The 23156-nt window shown below is 34.6% G+C and overlaps 2 protein-coding genes across 3 annotated transcripts in view; one reads left to right on the top strand and one right to left on the bottom strand.

The window, feature by feature from the left end:
* Positions 1–23156, top strand: part of LOC114931382 (protein FAM76A) — a 98849-nt gene that overhangs the window by 15725 nt on the left and 59968 nt on the right. The gene's annotated exons all lie outside the window — the stretch shown is intronic.
* Positions 1–23156, bottom strand: part of Blimp-1 (PR domain zinc finger protein 1) — a 35041-nt gene that overhangs the window by 6275 nt on the left and 5610 nt on the right. The window contains 1 exon segment of the mRNA XM_029303346.2: positions 823–993. Within this exon segment, the coding sequence (XP_029159179.2) occupies positions 823–987 (165 nt within the window). The 5' untranslated portion in view covers positions 988–993.

Here is a 23156-nt window from a genome sequence, read left to right as displayed (position 1 = left end):
AATTTAGTTTAAAATGTTTCGATTTTTTCATAGAAAAATTTGACATTTTATAGATGTTAAAAAAACTTTAAACTTTGAGTTTTGCAATATATAATTATTTTCAAGGTTCCGATTTTTCACATTGAAAAAAATATAACGATTCGATTTTGTTCCTAAGTCATATCTCATAAATTAACTTTGTCACTCGATCAGGTTGGATTTGTCATCCAGTCAATTTCTTTTCATAAGTTCATATTATCATGATATTTAAAAACCGTCTTTGTCATAAAGCTTGAGTTGTGCATGATTCATCTTTTTTAACGCACAAATTTTAGATGAAAAATTTTGAATAAAATGAAATAAAAAGTGGTTAGAAATTATACAATGCTCAAAAGAAAAAAGCGAGAGATAACTCTGAAATTAATCGTATGTTATATGGAAGCTGTAATTGACAACATAAATTGATAGTGAAATATTAACGAAAAGACTCTAATGGACAAGAGAAAAAGGGAATAAAGATTATTACTACATTTTTACTAGTAGCAATAATAGTACGTTGTGAAAGATGCAATGTAATAATTTGCAATACATTGTATTGCTCTCGCGTGTATTATATGTCTGTTGAAATTTTAGAATTTCTGTATCTCGATTAATATTCTACTTTAAAAGAGAATATGATTTTTTTTTAAAGTCATTTTCCTTGCTCGACTTTGCGCGAGCTCAGCTATAGAGTTGAAAAAAATTACTAAGTTGATAATTATATACAAATGCTCACAGTTAAAGTTATAACTCTCATCGAGAAGTTTTGAAATAAGACTTTTTTATAAGAAAAAAAAAACGTACATCGTTGAGAGCTTGAGAGGGCTTGAGGACCAGATTCCGCGGCAAAGATGCTTCCGCACGATTGGTATCACCCGACGATGTCGCCACATCCGGTACCAAATATACGGCATGTTGCTCGAATTCTTCCTCCCTCAAGGTCGCATGATCCCACTCGCTGGCCTCCATCCTTCGCTGTAAATTGAACCGAAATATTCTTAATTACATTTAATGTCGGAAAGATTTTGTGGAAATATTATTTTCTAATCTACTAAAATTTTTTAATTTAATATTTTTTTCAGTCTATTTTTTTACGATTTAACTGATCCATCTTGCAATATATAAAAACGCATAAATTCGAATAATATTATATGAGATGTAATTTTTGCGAAGAAAAATTTTATTTAAACTTATAATACTATATGTATTATATGTTTTTAAGTAAGATCTTTATTATGATTGACGCAAAAGCTACAAAATATTTTAATATACAAATTATATTTTGTATAATTAGATACCTTTAGATAGTATTGCATGTTTTTTCATAATTAGACACTTTTAAAATTTCGATCACTCAACTGATAGAAAATAATGATAAAAGTAAAATTCTTGTGGCAATCTCCTTCGAAAACTATAATGAAACGATCGATTAGGTTCTTTTTAAGCAGGTTACGTGTTAGGAATTTTGAATCTTCATGATAGATTTTGCGAATATTATTAATAATCCTATAATATGGAACATCGCTGCCATATCAGCATTCTATTTTATTCATAGAATTATAAATGTTGCTAACCATTTTTAGGAGGATCGTGAACTGTATGCTTCATTCTTATCTGTTCAATAGCGCTCGAATGAATAATTGAAGTCTTGCCATTGATGCCTCACTATTTTTTACCCATACGGTTTTTTATAGGTCTACGTTTTTTATTTTTATCGTCGAGCAAACGCTCAGTTAAGTTCAGTCTTGCGAAACTTAACCGCGATCATTGTCGAAGAAATAATTAAAAGCCTTAGCGTTGCATTTCTATTTCTTGTTGCATTTCGTGTATCGAAACTTTAGGAAATCATAAATTAGCAATAAGCTCGAATCGAGCTATTCGAAACTGACTGGATCAATGCGTAAATAAATAGTCAACATTTTAAAATAATCATGGCATTTCGATGACATTTTTGCAATGCTTTAGGCTGAAATACATTGTTTAAAAATCTTGAGGGATAATTTATAATTAACGATCGTATAAACTCGAGATAAATAATTGCATCTATATATATATATATAAGTAGAGTGATTATATTGGAACAATTAAATTATCAAGATTTTTTCCACTCATATTAAAAGGTCATCCGTACAAAAAATCGTGATCGAATTGAATAAATCGCCATTCGCGATTTGGTTTCCTCGTCGACTCTTCAATTTGCGGTGGTGCAACACTTTAACACCGCGAAAGTGAAACCCGTCCACGCATTGATCGACTGCAGGGGTAAGAGGAAGGGTGAGAAGGGAAGGAAGGGCGCGGGGGCATAAACTCTCAAGTCCTCCCCGCCCGCTTCCACCCGTTGGGGGTTTTCGCTACCCGGTGAATTTCGATTTCCATGAAAATCGCGCACTGTCGTCGTCGCAAACTATTCGCTCGCGTATATGCTTTTCACGCGATTTTCCGGCAAAAAGCATTTTATCGCGTTTTTCAAAACTTGAAAAACAGATTTTTCACAGAACAAATATCACAATTCTGAAAGAGAGAGAGAGAGAGAAATGGGGGGAAGAAGAGAGAGAGAGAGAGAGAGGAAATAATAAATTTTTTTTTTCAAAAATATAATTAGCATTAATTTTACGCTCTGGAGGCTTCATAATTTTAGGCAATATTTTCTATTCACGAGTTTCTATAAATTAATTTTTTATAAACGCTTAAGAGTTTCTTTGATTTTTGTTATTGTGCAATTTTGCGAACAATTTCAACTTATTTTCTTTTTCTTGCAACTACTCTTTCAAAATTAATTCATTATGTAAAATTCGTTGTATAGCTTTTTTGTAAAAGCTTTTCCTCTTCTTCGTTTTAAAGCATATTGAGAACACGGATATTGCATAATGCAGTTTTCCTGGTGGAGAGATATTATCCATGCAACATTTATTTATTTAAATCGATTGCAAATTATTTAATTTTCAATTATATATATTTTATTTTTCAATTTTTAACTATTTATGTGCTTATATCGTCTTCCGCCTAATTAAATAATTATTCTCTTACAATATAGTTAACTAAAATCAGTTTAATATAATTATATTTTATTAATTATTTCTCCGTAGTATATTGGCTTATTGTTTTAAATTCGAATCCTTCTAATAAAGCTCTCGTCTAACAAAAGATTTTTATCATGCAACGAGCTTTATAAACAGAAATTCTGAAGATCGTTCACATAACACATTGGTCATCGTACGCATTTTATAATTCCCTGCATTCGCAAAATTGCAGCCGCTACAGAATCGATTTCTGGCGAAAGAGCATATACGATGTTCTGGCCGGTTACGTTACGAATTTTTAATGTTTTATACGTTTCACATATAATCATTGCTTTTTTAATGCAAATGATATTTCCCGATCTCTCCTTTTTGCTCCATTTAAATTTCAAAAATATCTATCAAGTATTCGTTACGTAATACATAAAAAAATCTCAGAATTAATATTTCTATCATTTCAAACATTAAAATTCGAAATACATATTTAATAAGAACGAGTATTTATCTCATATATAGTTTTCGAACAACAACCACATGCTTGCGCTTTGAATTATTCGAAACTCCAAACTCTTTTATACGATTTTGTCTCTCTCTAAAGGGGACCAAAAGGATACAATTTTAATTGGGTGGGACAGCAATTTGATTTTTCCTTCTTTTTTTTTCCTACTCGATACTAACCGCGTGATATCTCTCGATCTCCGGATTTTCGCAGCTTCGATTCAGAGCATCGGGCGTATATTGGACAATATCCACGATGGCAAACGTTATTCCTCTAAGTTCACCAGCGATATTCCGTCGCGATCCTTTCGCCGTTGCGCGACCGTGCGTGCGCGCTGCAAAAGGCTCTAAACCATCGCCGGGCCGCCCTTTATGTTATTCTGTGGTTCCTCAGAGAGACCGGCATCTCGCCGGTCACAATCAAGACTCGGTCCACTCGGTTGCCTCGCGCTGGCGGGCGACGCAGGCCGCCGTTTACCCTCAACATTTATCCTGCCCGATCGCACTGAGGATCGCACGATTGAGAGGGCGAGGGCGAGAAATGATTACGTCGATAAGGCCGATCGCTGTCCCGACTTTCGCTGACTAGGCGGTCCCTATACACCTACGCGCGGCGACGACGCTTATCGATTATCAGGACATCGGGAAAAAGCGCGATCGATTCGGCCGATCGGATTATTGTAAACTTGTTGTTTGTCAACAATGTTTAATTCTCACCCCGCTTTAAGTCTTCCCTTATTTCCCACCCTTTTCGATACAGGGATCGAACATATAGGATTGATCCCGGAGACACACTCGCGTGTTACGTATATTAGCTACACTCGTAATTATTCACAATGCCGATCGAGAGAGGCATCTCTCCCTCGTGTCACCCCTTAACGAAGCGTCGTCCGACAACGCGCGCACTGTTGCCGGCTTTCGCGAACAATTCGCACTCCTCGGCCACCGATCAGCGTTTCGATTCGAGTTCGAGCAGGATTCCGGCCGATTCCGAAAAATCGGGACGATCGAGTTTTTCGGGTGAAGCCGCACTTCGCGAGACTCGGGGAAACTCGCGACCCTCTTTTTCGCGTAGGGGTTGCGCCTCCGCCTTCGCGTAGTTCTCCTCGGCGGGATGACACACGCAGAGAGAGAGAGCGCGGTGTGTGTGGAACTCGGGTAGACCTGACCTAGCCCAACGCGACTCGGCTTGACTCTCCTCTCTCGTCCTCCTCCCTTTGCGTCGGTATTGGTCGGCGGATATACGTCGATCTCCCTTCCGCTTCTGTCGGTACCTTTCTCTCTCCCTCTCTCTCCAGTCTCTCCCTCTCTCTCTCGCTCTCGTTTTCTTTCTCTCTTTCTGACGCACGCGAACGCGGTGGTGCGCCCGCAAAGCTGCCAGACCAGAGCCAGAGGTGGTGCATTTCTCTGCGCTGCGCTTTCGATCGACCCGTTGCCAGAGGTTTCCCTCCCTCTCTCTCTCTCTCGCTCGCCACCCTCCGAATCCTCCCGTTTTCCTCCCTCTGTGCGTCTCGCTTTATCGTATAGCACTTTTGTATCCCCGGTCTATCATTCCCGGTTCATCCCCCGCTCATTCCTTTTCGTTCGCCGCCGTCGCTGCTGCTCCAATCCCGCTTCTTTTTCTCGTGCATTTCCCTCTTGCGTCCTTGTCCTGCCGTTTATCGCGTTTCACCCCTTCTCGTGCCTCTCTCTTTCTCTCGCTACCCCTTTCTCAGCCGCCCGCTTCGACGCGCGTGCAACCAACCCCTTCGGCGCACTACCCCTGTTTTATGCGCCGCTTTCTCCCTTTCTCTTCGCCGTCGCAGTGCTTGTTTGTTCGTTCCTCGTTGTTGTTGATGACGATAGAAGACATGCGCTGATCATTCCCCAAGTTTAATTCTTCGGATAACTTCTCGCGATTTTAAAGCGCCGTCCATACTCGGAAACGTTCTAGCGAAAGTTGGATCGTCTACTTGGAGATTTGAAGTTTCAAGATATTCCTGTGCACAATGCGGAGCTACGTCAATTTTGTTCAAATATATAGTTTTATGTATAAAAGGAAATTTGTATTTTATTAACCATTTAATCATTTAAACTTTGATTAAGGGATTTGATGTTTCATTGTGTACAGAGGACGAGAGTTTTATATTAATTCGAAAATTATGATTCGGGTTTTTAAAAAAGGGCTTTTTATCGTATCTCATTGTCACGTTATTTCTATTTTGCCTTTTTTGGCGCATCCCTCTACTGCACAGTTCAAACCTTTCTGTGCACCATCTTTTCTTGTCTGCCGCCCTCTCGGAATCCCTTTACAGGAACACGCGTTTAAGCTCTCCGACTACTTCGGGCTTGTACTACTTGGTCCTCCGACTATCTATTCTCATTCGCAACTTAGGTGCGACCAAGGTGATACATAACGTGATGCACAAATCGATAGGGAACTTATATACTATTATATTTAAATTCTCTGTCTCACATAAACACACACATACAAATATATAAAAAAATGTCAAATTAATTTATTCATAAGAAAAATAATGATAATTTTTGAGTTGCATATGTCAGTCTCAATAAAGTATCATTTAATTGACATAAAAACAGATAGATCGATTGCAGCTCGACTGTTGTATATCGAATCATGTACGAAATTTAGTAACGAATGAAAATGGAGAGAGATAGCAACGTATAATACATTTGCGACCTGTAAATCCTCGTTCGGTTTTTTGCGTGTCGACTTCACGATCACCGAGTATGTGGAATCCGACTGGCCCAGACCCTGGCCCAGAGTCACGGCCATTTGAGATCGGTAACCCCGTTCACTCCGTTCACCATATACGCGCGCGCGCGACTCGAGTCTTTCGAGTCATCGCGAGATTAGTCGACGGGACCGCCGACACATCGCGACACGCGAAGGAAGGTCGTCGAACCCTCGAAATTCTCGGACCCTAATCCGAAAGACCGGTCTCGATTCTACCGCGCAAGGTTACGTGAGCGATCATTGAAGTCTATTTGCGTGTCGAAAAAATTAAATCGTTAATACACACTGAAAAGCAGAGTCGAAGTGTGAACTTTTGAGGCCGTAGAGATACATTGTATTTACAGCTTTTAAATGTCTTCGAGTTATCCTTTTTATTATATACCGAAGCATTTTTCACACGGTATTCATATTAGAAAATTAATTTTGTCTTTCGATTTCTAATTTAGAAATTTTTATATCCATTATTATAAATTCATGTACCTATCATAATAGATCTGGTTTCTGATTTGCAAGTTTATCAGATTCGTTGCCGATCGAGATTATAGAAATCGGAAAAATTATCATTTGTTATCTCTTTTATATTAAGATACTTTTTTAGAAAGTTGTAGGATCTTATCGAAATATTTATTTTTTATAATGTCGCGAATATTGTACGCACATTTATGCGTCATGAAATAAATTTCTATCGAGAAAGAATAGGAGGTTCCAACAATGCCACAAAATGCAAACAAAATGCATATTTACCGCAAGATGATTTAGCATTACAATTTATTGATTCGCTATAATTCACTTGGCGCTGTTCCCGATATTAATAGAATATTTGGATTGTGATATTGGATTGTGCGAGATTTATTCGTAATTTTATCGAAATCGCGCATACGGTAGTGTAGTGTCATTTACGTGCAAGGTTTTCTTTTTTGCCAATGCTGTTTTGTTCATGCATATTGTCCCCCAACCTTTCATTACAAAATTTATATATGACTGATCGTTAAATTATAGCGATTAATTATCGCTTACGATTCACTGAGAAAATTAATTAATTCACGGGTCGCGGGAAAACGAACCCTCCATAATTCTTCTTTCACACGCGTGGAGGGAGAGAACCGCTATTGCAAATAAATAAATAAATAAATAAATAAAGAGATTCGGAACTCTATATATGTGCCAAATGAAAATGTATCGTCGCAAATCCGTTTTACTGCGTGTTCCTCGCGACAAACGGTGCTTTATTAACACTACGATTATGGAAGCCATGCCGTTGACCTCGTCCTCTGCTGTGACGAAATTTCGGCATGTGGACATACGCGACGGCTGGCTTATGTCGAATTTCACTTTTCGATGGGACAACATGCGCGATTCACCACTTGGTTGCGATTTTCACGATAGCGAGCCAGCCGGCGACGGTCCTACGCCTAGCGAAAGAAGTTTCCGCGTGAATCGCCGACGACTACTAACCTAGATATGTACCTCGGGGTCGTCGATCTTTTCCCTCCTCGGCAGGAGAACGCGACTGTGTACCAGATATATTAATTTCCTACGGTACGACCGCTTCTTGCACACGAATCGAACGCGCGTTTGCGAACTTTCGGAGTTTGTCCTCTGTAGGTCAATACTCTCTCGGATACGGCAGCTTAACGTTAATCGATCGAATGATTTTCTCGCGGTTGAAATTAAAATATTTCTGTTACAATCTATTATTTTAGATTTTAACATTGTTCTTTTCAATTTTGTTCGAATAAAAAGAATTGACATATTCATGCTTCCAATTCAATGCGATAGTTTTTGTCCTTCGATCGAATGAAATTTGTGTAAAAATACTTGCCAAACTAGCAAATTTAACTTTTTAATCATTTTTTAATGAAATGTTTGTAGAGGAAACACAAGTATTGGTAAATTCATAGTTGGTGCAATAATCTTTAAAATAGAACTATATAAAATTTGTTTATAGCAAGATTATCGTAATGTTCAGTTAAAAAAAGTGCTTTTAAAAATAATACAAAAATTTAAATGTCAAAAGTAAATACGAGATAAATTAGTAGGTAAAAATATGAAATATAATTTTAGTTTTATATGTCAAGTACAATTTATATCTATATTATTATTATTTCGTTCAAGCATTTGGTAGATTTGATAGATTTTCGATCGAGAAAGAAATCGGGATGTCGCGCGCGCAAAAAAAAAACTAGAAAATTCGTAGCGGCATGTCGCGCGTCACTCGTAAGTTTCTAATCAGACACGTAATAGCGGTCACCACGGATAGAAAACCGAATGTGAACCGGAAACGTCGTTTCCATGGAACCCATTTGGATCGAAGCAAGGTGTTTTGCCTCCCGCGCGCGCCGTTCCGCGCACTTGTAACTGTTACTTTAGAAGTATATAACGGACCGTCCAGCGTATACGTATGTATATACACGCGTGTTTATCAAGTGGATTGCGTGTGCGTAAAGATTGCGGCGAATAACGGGGAGAAATTTGTTTGCCGCGAGAGAACCCGAAATCATGCGTACCGTCGTACACACGATTCATTTTAAACGAAACTATATTCCCGATTCGATAATTTGCGCGATATAATTACACTCGTTTGCGTAATGATTTTGAAAGACTTACGATTAAGTAAGTCGAATTAAGTATACGAAAAATATTTATCTTTTCTTTCTTCGAATATAATTTTCGGGTTTTCACATACCTACATTATCTCGCATTTTAGAATTATTTTAATTAGTAATTCATGTAATTCTATTATTTTTATTAAACGTAATTTGATCGCGATTTCAACTTTTGTAGGAGAAAAAGGTTCTAGAAATTCTAGAGTATATTATATCATATATTTTTATCGCATTTATTTTTTGCGCGAGGACGCTCTAAGGATATATTAAAAAAAAATGCATTTAGTAATTTTTAAATGACATATTGAAGAAATATATGTTGTGACTGCATGTAACATTGAAAAAACATAGTTTTCGAGGGATGAAAGATACTGAAATTGAAGGATGAGATAATTAAAATTGCGGTGCAGAGCGAGGCTGCACATACGATTACAAAAAAGCATAAATTCTTCCCGTGGCAAGCCAGCGAGGATTTACTTTAATACAAAAGTAACGCGAAGTAACAGCACTTTCTACAAAAAGCTTAAACGCAATATGTCCCGGTTCAAAGCCTTACGGGTCATTGACCTCTCGCGCAGTCGGCGAAGCATCGACCTTCTTACAAACGTCCAGACCTTTCTTAACCGCGGAAGACACAGAACTAATATTTCATGCGCTTGCTTAACTAGTTGTCTAATCTTGCGAATACTGAGCATCGAATTTTTTTCGTCATCTGTCATATTTACAGATGACAGAAAAGTAGCAATTAGCAGACATTTAATTGAAACGCTGGCCATGAAACAAATGACACAAGTATAGTAGTCTTTCCCGTTTTAAGAAACCGAAGGAAAGTTTATGAAACTTGAGTTAAAATTAAACTGTATCTAACGAAGAATTCAATTAACATATGTCAATTTCTACTTTTAATTTGACGTTTAAATATTATGTTTAGCGAAGATTTTTTTACAAATGCAAAATGCCCATTTAATTGACGAAATCAATTTAACATCAAATTTGACTTTTGTCCGTATACTCTCTGTTTGTCGATAACGGTGTTTAAACCGGAAACTCGCTGAAATATTTAGCATCCTGAGCATTGGGTAATTACCGGTTTGTTGTTGCTTCCTGTCGCTTGAAAAGTTTTTTGTTTCAAAGTGCGATGCTGTTCGTGACACTTGCAATCTAAAGCATCTAAAGAGTCTTGTCTTTAAAATATTATATTTTATGAAAATAGTTTGCTATTTTGTGTCTTCATAAATTTTACATAATACGATCTACAAATATTTCTATATGAAAGATTATATATTAAGATTTTCTTTTCGCTTTCCTTCCTTTTCTTATCTAATTTAGATATTAAATCTTTATTTTTTAAGTCGTTCCTACACTCTTAAATTTTTCAACATTTTGATAAGATCTATTGCAAAATTCCAATATAAAAAAATGTTAAATATATCCAATAATATTTGACACATTAATTGTAGACATTTCTTAAATTTGCGAAAAAAAGTAAAATAAGAGTTATGGTTTCACCAATTTGAATAGACGCAAAACTTAATGGAGCTATTAAAGGTTTTATCAAACGCGAGGATGGTGCGTTTTCGACCGATCGTGCCACATGTATTTTTTTCTTAGCAATCTTTCGAGGTGGCGAGTGAAACATCCCTGGCGCGGCTTCGATTTCAGCGAGTTTCCATTCATCGCGCGTAACATTGAAAATCTCGTTTTCCAGTCGGCCGAGCGCGGCTTTAGAGGCCGTTGTACCCGGTTGGTAGCAAAATGTAAACCGGAAAAGCAACGAGCAAGTGAATTAGCAAAGTGAGTTCGCGATTGCCTCCATCTTCTCTCTCGTCCCTCTCGCTCGTCCAACCTCACTCTCTCCCCACACCTCACTCCTTCGAGCGAGCGCGAGCAAGCTTCGTCCTTCTTTCTTCTCGTTCGCCATGGCATCTTCTCCATTCTCTCTTCGCCACGGATCTGAAAGAAGGTCTCTGCCGGTCGTTGTCCCACTTGGAGATCTACTTAAACTTGGACCACACCATAGGCATGGTGCACTGAGTAACGAGGTTCCGATACCCCCATAAGGGATCTTTACCTGCATAGCGTATACGGGGTGTCCTGGAACTATCGTTGCTACTTTCGTCTACACGCGTATTTTTTCGATGCATTTCTTTCTTAAACTTATCTGCTTCCTCGATATAGGAATATATATGTATATTGAATTATGACGTTCGAAGAGCGAGAAATCGTGCGAATTTTTTGCCTTGCGAAATATATTGGAATCAATTATTTTTTGCATGCTCTATCACTTGCGTTTGAGAGCACAAATTTATTAAATATGATGAAAACTTCTTTTTTATTATCTTGCATTCTAATAAATGTACATAACTGCACTGTGTTCTATATCAAAATAGATCTTGTGACAAGTACTCGAGATTTCTATTAATTTATGGATAGAAAAGAAAATCTTTGATATATTTTATCAATGTATATTACTGAACGTGAATGGAGCAATAAAATTATAAATGTAAAAAAGTTAATTTATTTCGATGTATTTCGCAAGTAAGAAATTTGCGATTTCTCGTTTTTAATACCTTACTATAATTCGATATGATGTCAGCGAAGGATTAAGAATTTTAACAAGTTAATTTCAATTTAAATACCAAAAATTATGAGATCTTATACTTCAATGAATCAAAAATTGCTATAACAGCTTAAAACATTACAAAAAAATAATTTTGATATTAAAGATGAAAGAGATATATATATAAAGATTTATAGATTATTTTTTAATAAAATTAAGTAAAATAAAAATTATAATTTTAGATTTTAGGATATGTTGTGTGGCCGTCCTATATGGCTACATATTTTTCTCGCAGGAGACAGTATCTCGCGTCGGTGAATGAACTTTAACGCGTACAAATTTTCGTAATCTACGTTACCAGGATTTTACATCGGACAATGTCCTTTTTCATATTATCGCTCCGCACAATAATTTATTTTGATTAAATTTTTCCTCAAAAAACTATTAGATATAAAAATTACAAATCGTAATTACACGCTGCTATTTATGTACGTTATTATATTATAGTAAAAAAAAATAATTTGTACATTGTTCAAAAGCAGTAATTAATAGTATAATTTTGTAATTTTAAATTTTTACTATGCTCTCTAATTTATTAAATTTACAAAACGATATGAAAAAGTGCAAATTTTTTGCCGAGTAAAAATTTTATTAAGTGATTAATACGAAATGAAAATCATAATTTAGATATTTTATAGTACCTAAATAAATCTATCATAATTATTTTTCTACCTCTTTCGAAAATCACTATCGATGAAATAAGATAACATATAAATAATCGATCTGTACAAATTGCAATTTTAATTAAAAATGAAAATTGAAGAAACTAGGAGATTCATTATGATGCTGATAAAAATACAAAATATAATTTTGCGATGAAAGAGAGAAATAAAATTCACACACATACACTCAACAATTTTCTTCAATTATACTTGGGTCGATGGTATCGCTGTAAAAGCTATAATTTGTAACTGAACTCTTCGTTTCTTTGAAGATGAGGCATATATTTAAATGCGAAAAGTTGATGTACGTTGTCATAGAGGATTCGTGTCGATCGAAGAAAATCGGGCGCACAAACGGTACCGCTGTATTTACTCGCAACGAAGAAATTATGCAGCGTGCATACATGTGTGTGTTTGCGTATGTATGCGTGTGTGAAAAAGATTTTTCAGCGTGTCTCTTAACGATCCGCCCTTGCCCCCGTCCTGTTTACGGTCATCGAAACCGAAGCGACGGATGTCGCGCGTCACTCGCCTAACTGTACATATACCCGCGCCTTGTGTATATACGAAAAGTACCGTACAGGTACATACAACATCGAGTGCCGCGGCCAAACGGTCGTAAAACGCGTGAATACGTGAGGACGATAGGTATATATGTGGGCTCGCGCTATGCACGCGCGTCTATGCGTGTACAGGTGCGTAAAAGCACCGTTGCATGATGAAGAGAAAAAGAAGAGGGAGAGACCGAGAAAGAGAGGAGGAAAAGGCGGAAGCGCACACAGCCAAAAGTAAAACCGAATTCGTTTTCGGTAAGACTTGAGGCAGCCGACCGTCCGCTTATCTGCGGCTTCTTATCACGAGTCTCTTTTTTCAGGGTCTTCCTCATTCGTGTGTCTGCGTTTTCTCTTTATGCACATTATATAAGCGATCGTGCACACGAGATGCGTCCTTTTGCAATTTTACTCCGAACAGCTTTTGCATTTTTTTAGCTTCCTCTCTCTGAAGATTGTGCAAATCTTGTACATATAATTTTAATCTCTTACATTATTATTTCAATCTTTTTTTCCTACGTTTTAAATGTGTGGCACTTTGTAAAAGTGCTATTTCAAATCCCTTAAATTTTTATTTCTCAAGATTTAAATTTCTACAAATTTACCTTTCATATATTAATAAAACATTCTGCGAGATAAATATATATTTTACCTATATATTTGTTTAAATACAAGATCATAAATTATTTATTATTTTATAGATAAAAAAGTTTAGTTTTTCGCGATTTAATAAATTATTGTCGTTTGTGAATGTAATATAGCCAAATCCATTTGTGCAAAGTAAATTTACCCGTTGCGCTATTTAATCTTTTTCACAATTACTTATTGAAAAAACAATTTATTTCATCATATATAATATATCGCGCAGTAATTTCGATAATCGTATGTAATGTACAACTTTTATATGCTTACGCGCAAATATGCATACCTTAAGAGGCAACGCAGACATCTACTGGTTCTTATGTAATACAAAGAGAAATGATCAGGATAGCAGATCAGAGGCTCTCATTGTACAGGGAATATTTATATTTCAGATAGTTTTGAATTATTCGCGCGGATGTGCACTAATTTCCTGTCTCTCGTTTTAAAAATTACAAAACTTCTAATATTGGTGGCCCCGAGGAGAAAAATTAATTAATATTTAGACAGTTTTTATTACACATATAACATAAGCATTATTACACATATAATTTTTTATTACACATATCACATAAGCATATTAGTAATTGATATAAATGATACAAACATTTGGATAAAAGTGAAACAATCTTTATATATATATATATATTAAATATTTTTTTTAATGAAGTATTAAACTATATTTTTATTGAAAATTAATTTTTTTTAAGTGTTTGCACAGCTTATATTGTTTTTTAATATGATTTATATTTTATTCATTTGTGATTATACATTTGCGTCCTATGGATAAAACAGTTCATAGAAAATAAATTTATGAAATGAGTTTTCAGTTTTAGTTTAAAGGGCTCTTTTAAACGTGAATTACTCGCATTGTTTGGATACATTAGGAAAATAGAAAATGTTCACAAAGAGCAACATGCTTGTAATTTATATCTGCATCGCTTTTACTGCACTTTGCTTTCGCAAAAGCACAACTCTGATAAAAGGCAAACATCGTTTGATCAGTAAATGAAAATAAAACAAGATGTAGTTCACTAATCTCAGCACGATATCTTCTTTGAGGACAAATTATAGCCGTATAATAATAATCAATCATATAATAATAATCATTATTGCACTAAATTTATTTTACTAAATTTCTCACAGCAGTCTAGTGAATAATCTAAAATTGACTTTAACATTTTAATTAAATATTATTACATTTTAAGCATTTAAATCAGTATTTAGCTGTAACAGATAAAATCTAAATAAGAATTTATTAAAAATTTATTGCAACAAATATTGCAAATATATTTAAGAATATTATTATTTAATTTAATAGTTTATTTTAATACAAATTGATACTAAAATATATGTGTAATTAAAAATATATGAGCATATATATGTATAGTTAGTATTACTTTGTATTAAAATTACTAAAATAAATATAATAATATTCTTAAATATATTTGTTATAAATTTTTAATAAATTGTTACTTTTTCCCTATAAATATTACATGTTTAAACCTATATTCTATGATATGGATAAAATAAATATCGTATTTTAGTCGGTCGCATTTCTCTAATTTCGAAAACGCGAGGTCAATTTGATCGCTCGAAAAGAATCCAAAGACATAACAGCTTCAGGACATGCTCGCATGCTTCCTCTCTCCAACGTCGATGCCTGAGAGAGAGCACGCCGAAACTGATCTCCTTCGGCCGCGAGTACATCGACCCTCGTGGCCGCTGCGCCGTTTCGCAAAAGTACAAGTGGAAACGGTCGTCGTGTCGCGTCGGCCGCGCGCGGCAGCCCGAGCGAGTGGTGCGACTCGACGTCGGGCCGGCCGCTTTCAATGGGGACACGTGATCGCGCGTACTCGCGGTCAGACGTCGGCCGACCAAAGCGCGTCTCTCTCTACTTGCGCGCTGGAGCCGAGTGAGCGAGCGAGCGCACAGTACGGACGGACGACCGCTATATCATTTTCGCTACCGGGTTGCTCGCCTCACGGTTCACCGTTCTCGCCGGTTGTTGAACCCGACTCTCTTTGCGCGCTACATAACCTATTTTGTAATAGCACACTTTGTGCCGCGCTAACCGGCACACCAACTCGGCATCCTCATTCCGAAATGGGCTGCGTTCGCACTACTCATCGTGGCAGCCTGCCAATTCAACGCGTTGTCTTTTCTCCTTCTTTCATGGATCCTCCATGGATTGAAAACATTTTTTTAATACAAAGAGAAGGAGAGAGAGAAAGAGAGAGAGAGGGAGGGAAGGAGGGAGGGAGGGAGAGAAAGAGAGTAAGTACATCACGAAAGAAACTATACGTATATCTATATAATATATCTATATAATAGATATATAATATATATCTATTATATAGATATGGGATTTTAATAAATTATATTTGTAAATATATTACAGTTGAATTATATTTGCGAATATATTATGATTGAATTATAATCGCGAAAAAATTAACTATTTGATTAGAATAAAGCTAGTAGGTCGAGTGCATGCGCACACATACAACACACACATGTGACTGCTATCGATGCATTTCCTCTTTAGTTAAAGTAGAATATTTGACTTTCGCGGTTAGCAAAGTGGCACAAATGCTGGAAATGGAAAAGATCGATTTTTAAATATTTGATAACTTATTAACGAAAAGTTATCTCATCGAAGATGAAAAATATATTTATATATTTTAATATTTATTTTTATATATTTAAAACATTTTTTATATGTGTGACAGATAAGATATTTCCTGTCCTGTTGAATTTAGAAATAATTATGATAAATATTATATATATGTATATTTTCTATCTTTTTATAAAGTACAAAAATATGTTTGAATATTTTTATCAGAAACATTCAATTGGATATATCGTAGCAATTTTATAAAATAAAAATAATTCAAAATTTTTGTCAATATATTTAATGAAAAATGGATTGAAACATATCCCTTGTATTTTTTTTCATTACACTTTCCAATTATATTTTGATATTTTTCCAATTGTAACATTTTTTGTACTAAAAAAGACACAAAAAATTGCATGTAGGAGTATTGCGCTATAAATTAAAATGAAATAAAAAATTAGTATAAAAACTAAATAATATGAAAGAAGATTTTATATAAAGATGTAAACATCATACACATTTGTAGGCGCATTGCGCACATATATTTGAACTTTCTTGGGTTATAAAATAACCCGGTTTCAGACGCTGTGATAACCGATGGCACGTGGATGCAACGGAGAAATTGTTGCGACAGATAAGACCGTCGGTTATTCGGATATTGTGCTCGACATGGCGTGAGAGAGTAAGGCAGGTCAAGCGTTTCTATATTTCGCGTACACTTTTCTCGCTTTTAGGATAGAATTATCGGATATGCGCGCGATATCACTGTGAGAAAATTGAAAGATTTGTTATCCAAATAATTCACGTTGCGCTACAATTTTTAGTAACGTGAATTATCAGATTTCTTGAATAATAAAATACATCGTCTCGATGTATTTTTGCTTATGAAGATTTGATTATTGAACGAAATATATCACGAAACATGCGTTGCATAAGTCAAAAGTACAATTTATTTTTTCTCAGTCTGTATATAAAAAAGTCAATCAATTAGTCTGATTTTCTTTGATTCAAAAATGTTAAAATATGAACAGTAGCTTTCTACTTATAGATATAATGAGATTATATATTTAAAAAGTGGTGCTTTTAAAATATCATTAAAGTCAAAATATATACCTTATTTAAGTTTAAATACATTAAATAAATTATTTGCAATTGCAAAGATATTTAATGCATTCAAAATTTAAAAATTACATCACGTGAATAATAATTTCCCTTAAAAATGCTTTCTAAGAGAATCTGTCTTCAATTGTTGTCAATTATTAAAATTATCGTTTTAATATTTGCATACCTTGTATAAAGCACTTTCTTAATTGTTGATAAGACGAGAAATGTTCGTAATAATCGATTTCGTTACACTGATAAAGCGATATATCTCATAATCGTTGCGAAAGAGATTAAATAACGGAGTTTACGCGTTTCCGCATCGAACGGCTCGGAACTTCAATGTCAATGTCAGTCGCCCTTTCACCTTATATAACGAATGAGCGCGTCGGCTCGCTGCCGAGACTCGGGCATATTATCCGCTTAATGCGATTTGTATTTGAATGCACGTTGTAGAATACGGCGAAATAATTCTGTCGTCTATTTTGTCGCTCGCTGAAGAATCAGGAAATGCGAATATTACATGCTCTTGCGCGTCTAGTTCTCCCTAATCCTGAAATCTTTCCGTATCTCTTTTTCCCTTGCGTTCCTCTCTCTTTCTCTGTTTCTCCTCTGCTTTCTGCTGCATCGTGTTTCAGTTGGCAGCTCTGGCTAATTGTCTAGCAAGTGTAACATTATACGACAGTTAACTGAAACAATTTACAATTATCTCTACTTTTTACTTTAGAAGCTCGAGAGAACTTTTTTAATCTCTCCAATTTTAACAATTTTCGCCGAATCTTTTTATAAATCTGAAAAGGATTTGGCGTAAAGAAATAATTTAAAACATTTTTTTTAAATAAATATCTCTTCTCTTAAAATTTTCATACTACAAGATAAAATATTTTATTTAATAAAATTAAAAAAACTTTAATATCACGAATAACGGATCCTCGAAATAAATCCTCGATAATTGAAAGTGTGTCTCAATTAGGAGTGAAGATACAGTCTAAATTGAATATTCGAATATCTGCTTGATCGATCTTTTTAATTATTAAAATTTTTATATTTAAAATTCAAATCATCTAAATTCTAGATTTAAAAAACCTCGGATAATATTTGGATATTAAATTATCCAAATATTGACTGCTTTAATATCGATTAGGATTTCTTTAAAGGATTTTTTTCTTGAAGAATCTTTATAAATCTTGCTGAAAAATTAAGACAAAGCTGACTATTGAAATTGCTTTCAATCTTACTGAAAAATTAAGACAAAGATTGAAATTGCTTTATTCGTTTGTGAAATTAAAAAAGAATATTCTTTGAAATTGTTTCTCGCGCTTAATCTGAGCTTTTTTGAATTGCTAATCGATCAAGATTCACTTCTTTCGTCCACCCGCTCATATTCCAGCGGCGTTCATTGGTACTTGAGAAAATGGAAATTCTAAGAGATATCTTTCTAGGTAAGTATACCTCTTTCGGTGTATCGTGGCGATAGTAAAATGCGTTTATGGCCGTGGTAAGAGTAAAGGATACGTTTGCGGTGCGAGCCAACTATTGAGTGACAAGACTAAATTTAACGCTGCCTGAAAGATGGATGATTAATTTTTCCACATTGACAGCGTGAAAAGGTCGACAGCCAATAACGAGAAAAATAGGTAAATTTGGGCTGGAAAAAATTCCTTTCTTATTTCCCACGAATCCTCATAGATCATTTCTCGCGGTATATTTTGCACTAAATGCGTCATCTCCTCTGTCTTGTTTATTCAATTCTCTAATCATATTCATCAGATATGTCATTAGAAACAAAGAAACGTGTTTTTAGCGGGATTCGCGACTTGTTCTTGTTCTCGCTCGAGCGTCGTTTGTGTACTTTCTTACAGAATCACTTCCTGCTTTACTGTCTTCTGGTTTTGTGTATCTGCCGGTTGTGCAGCGGAATCATGCAGGTATTTCATCCGCTTTATTGCGAGCGTACGTCGACTTTAATTATCGTTGCATTCTAGTGCAGAATTTTCTCTTACGAAAAGGACGAAATACTTTTAAAATTACATATGAGAGTAAAGTTTGGAAAGTTTACTTGTCCCCGTAGGAAATAAATTGTCCATAATACTTCAACAAGACGCATGACGAAATTCATTTTATTTTCGCGTCGACGATTAAAATAGCATTATGACTAAAAACGTGAATATATGTTGAGTATCGAAAAAGTATTTTTCTTTTGTTTGGTTTAAGATATAAAGAAATAGGAATATAATGTGTGTATATGTGTGTATGAAAGAATGGTTATACAATCCAAAATTTCATAAGAAAAGCATGCGCGTACGTCTTCTCACCAGTAATTCATTGTTAAATCGAAACGTAATGAATTCTTGTGGCTTTCGCATTACTGAATTTCTCATCCCACGGTAAAGTTGCAGGTAACAATCTATAGCCGTCTTTCATTGTCGCGCTCGTGCACGACCTTGATACATCGATAATGCCAATTTAATTGTGCTCACAGAATATAGGATACTTTGAACTTATACTAATTGAAATCTTGACATGTATAAGACTTGGAGCTATCTCTGAAAAATAATCATTGAATAAGATTCTATGCACGAAGCAGTAGCAAATTATAAACAATGTTGCAGATGAGAAAGTTCATATATCAAAGGAATATAGAATTTCCGAAGCAGGAACTACAATTAGAAAAATCATCTTTATTCGCAATTTTTTTTAATCATTTTATTTCACGTTCTCTATTAATCTCATTGAATTTTCGTCATCAGATTGATTTCTATAAATGATTATATTTTATACATAAAATCGTAAAAATCGATTTTATGTGTAAAATTATTAATATTAAATTTAATATTACTCTTATTATTAATATTAAATTAATATTATTATTAATATGCAATTTTTGCGCACCGCATAAATTTGTTGTATTAAAGCGGACTCGTGCGCGGTTCGTCGCTGCCACTAGGCCAACTAGCAAGGCTAAAGCGAAGCGAAGTGAAGCGAAGGGAGGGAATCTCACGGCTGACGGCTGGCCGTGACTTTACTCAACTCAGCCGGCGCTCGGGCCGGCGCAACGCGTCAATGTAGAACGGTCATTGACTCCTCGCTTCGCGAGCCTCCTGTATATACGTGAGCGTCCGAACTTTCCTTCCCATTCGCGGACGTTATCCTCTCGCCGAGGAACACCCGGTACATAAATACATGCCACGCGTCTCGTGATACTTCGACGCTTGATGCGCTTTTTGATATATTCGCAATTCGATTTTCTGTTTATTCGCATTCATTTTTATCACTAGTTTGCCAAATCCAATAGTTTAGAATTTCCTCGTTTTAGGCTTCTTTTTATTATCTTGCATAACAGTCTCATAACATTTCTTTCAAATCAAATAAAATATATTGAAATCTTTTTTTGAATACTCTGAGATTTTTTATTTTCTGACTGATTTTGTTAAATTATATCTTTTGCCATGTGACACCTTATATTATGAGTTTTTCATTACATTTATAATTATTATTATTTATAATCAATGTATACATCACGGATAGAAATTAAAAATGTATTGTCAAGCGCAAGTGTGTCCGAAATATATAGTGTTATTTAAATATATTGCTCGCATCAATATCCGCCCCTTGAGTAGCGAAATTATAGTCTTGACCCTTAGAGGCTCTCTCTTTAACCAAAAGTTGACCACTAAGTGCGACCACAAAGCTAATCAATTAGTTCCGTTATATACTCAAGGCGAGAAAACTACTACGAGGAATATATATTTCAAATGAAATATATATCGTACAGACACATTAGCGCTTACCGGCTTGTATAGCTTGGCGAACAAATGTTGACGCTTCAATAAAATTGTTTTGCAAACATTTATTTGCTTCGCAACTCTGTTATTAAATCGACGATGTATGCCGCGAAGCTAATGCGATAAGCTTATAAAAAGGCTGCCTATAAGCAAGCGAGAATTTAATGATACCTTCCCTAATGATAAACACGCGTATAAGTCAGTTCGCTGGCGATCCAAAGTGCGATGCTTCGCACGGACCGCGATGGGAACTTTATCGTTGATGAATTCCGCGAGTCGCAGGGTAAGTGAGAGAATGAGAAAACGACGCGTATACAATGACTGCACACGATCATGTTGCAACGATCATTACGAAAAATCAATCGACGTGTGTTTTTATTTATGGAAATGGACTTTCAAAATTCTAATGAAAATTCCCTCTTTGTCATTCTATAAATATTACTATTAATTAATTGAGTAAACTCTTATTAATTAAACTTGTTATCTTTACTTTGTAATTGTCGTGACATTTTCGATACACGCATCAAATTTTTATCTTATGAAAAAAATAGTTTCAAAGTTTTCAAAAATGAGAATAATAAAATGAAATAAAATATTTAATTTAACATACACATTTGTTAAAGACATCTGTGTATTTTAAGATTAACTTGTATTGAGAATTGAAACAATCACTACGAAAAATCAATCGACACGTGCTTTTATTTATGGAAATGGACTTTCAAAATTCTAATGAAAATTCCCTCTTTGTCATTCTATAAATTACTATTAATTAATTGAGTAAACTCTTATTAATTAAACTTGTTATCTTTACTTTGTAATTGTCGTGACATTTTCGATACACGCATCGAATTTGTATCTTATGAAAAAAATAGTTTCAAAGTTTTCAAAAATGAGAATAATAAAATGAAATAAAATATTTAATTTAACATACACATTTGTTAAAGATATCTGTGTATTTTAAGATTAACTTGTATTGAGAATTGAAACAATCACTACGAAAAATCAATCGACACGTGCTTTTATTTATGGAAATGGACTTTCAAAATTCTAATGAAAATTCCCTCTTTGTCATTCTATAAATATTACTATTAATTAATTGAGTAAACTCTTATTAATTAAACTTGTTATCTTTACTTTGTAATTGTCGTGACATTTTCGATACACGCATCAAATTTGTATCTTATGAAAAAAAATAGTTTCAAAGTTTTCAAGAATGAGAATAATAAAATGAAATAAAATATTTAATTTAACATACACATTTGTTAAAGATATCTGTGTATTTTAAGATTAACTTGTATTGAGAATTGAAACAATCACTACGAAAAATCAATCGACACGTGCTTTTATTTATGGAAATGGACTTTCAAAATTCTAATGAAAATTCCCCCTTTGTCATTCTATAAATATTACTATTAATTAATTGAGTAAACTCTTATTAATTAAACTTGTTATCTTTACTTTGTAATTGTCGTGACATTTTCGATACACGCATCAAATTTGTATCTTATGAAAAAAAATACTTTCAAAGTTTTCAAGAATGAGAATAATAAAATGAAATAAAATATTTAATTTAACATACACATTCGTCAAAGATATCTGTGTATTTTAAGATTAAATTGCATTAAGAATTGAAACAATAAAAGAAAAGTTTCAATTTTTTAAAAAATAATACCAGTCGTGTTTTTTCTTTATTTGATACGAATGATAATTTTTCTCGGATGTGCCACATAATTATCAACATAGGACATCGCACTGTCGCGTTTTATTTATTACGAGTTATGTCACATTACATTAGTTGACACGAATTCAACTTAATTTCCATTGTTCCTTAATTTATCTCGACACATTGATCGTGTGCATTAGGGCCGCGCGGGTTCACGAGTAATCTAGCGGTACCCGGACACAAATGTAACACTTCCGAGTTACAGTGCATAGAGAAACAGAGAAAGAGGTAGAGAGAAAGGGTGAAAAGGGGGGAGTGGGTGGCGGAGAAAGAGATTGATTGTGAATTTTTTTATATATACATTTTATTTGAGTAATTACGGATTGAACTTACGACATTTCATAGTCATCCTATAGATAGTATAATCGGGGTTATGGTACCGCGTAATACTTCGGAGAGTCTAGTCTGCACGCTGCAGAAAATGCAGGCCGAGTTTATTGCACTCTGGTCGACGGGAGAAAATTTGCACTAATTCGGCGTGTCTGTCCGTTAGATCTTATGTTGCAAAAGAGAAAATCTTCTTTCGCGCAAAATAAATATTTCTTTTCTAATCTAATAATAATATGTAGGATACCTATACTTTTG

This window comes from Nylanderia fulva, unplaced genomic scaffold (assembly GCF_048542155.1).
Source record: "Nylanderia fulva isolate GAGA-0341 unplaced genomic scaffold, ASM4854215v1 Scaffold23, whole genome shotgun sequence".
Classification (NCBI taxonomy): domain Eukaryota; kingdom Metazoa; phylum Arthropoda; class Insecta; order Hymenoptera; family Formicidae; genus Nylanderia; species Nylanderia fulva.
This window is presented reverse-complemented; position numbering and strand designations above follow the sequence as displayed.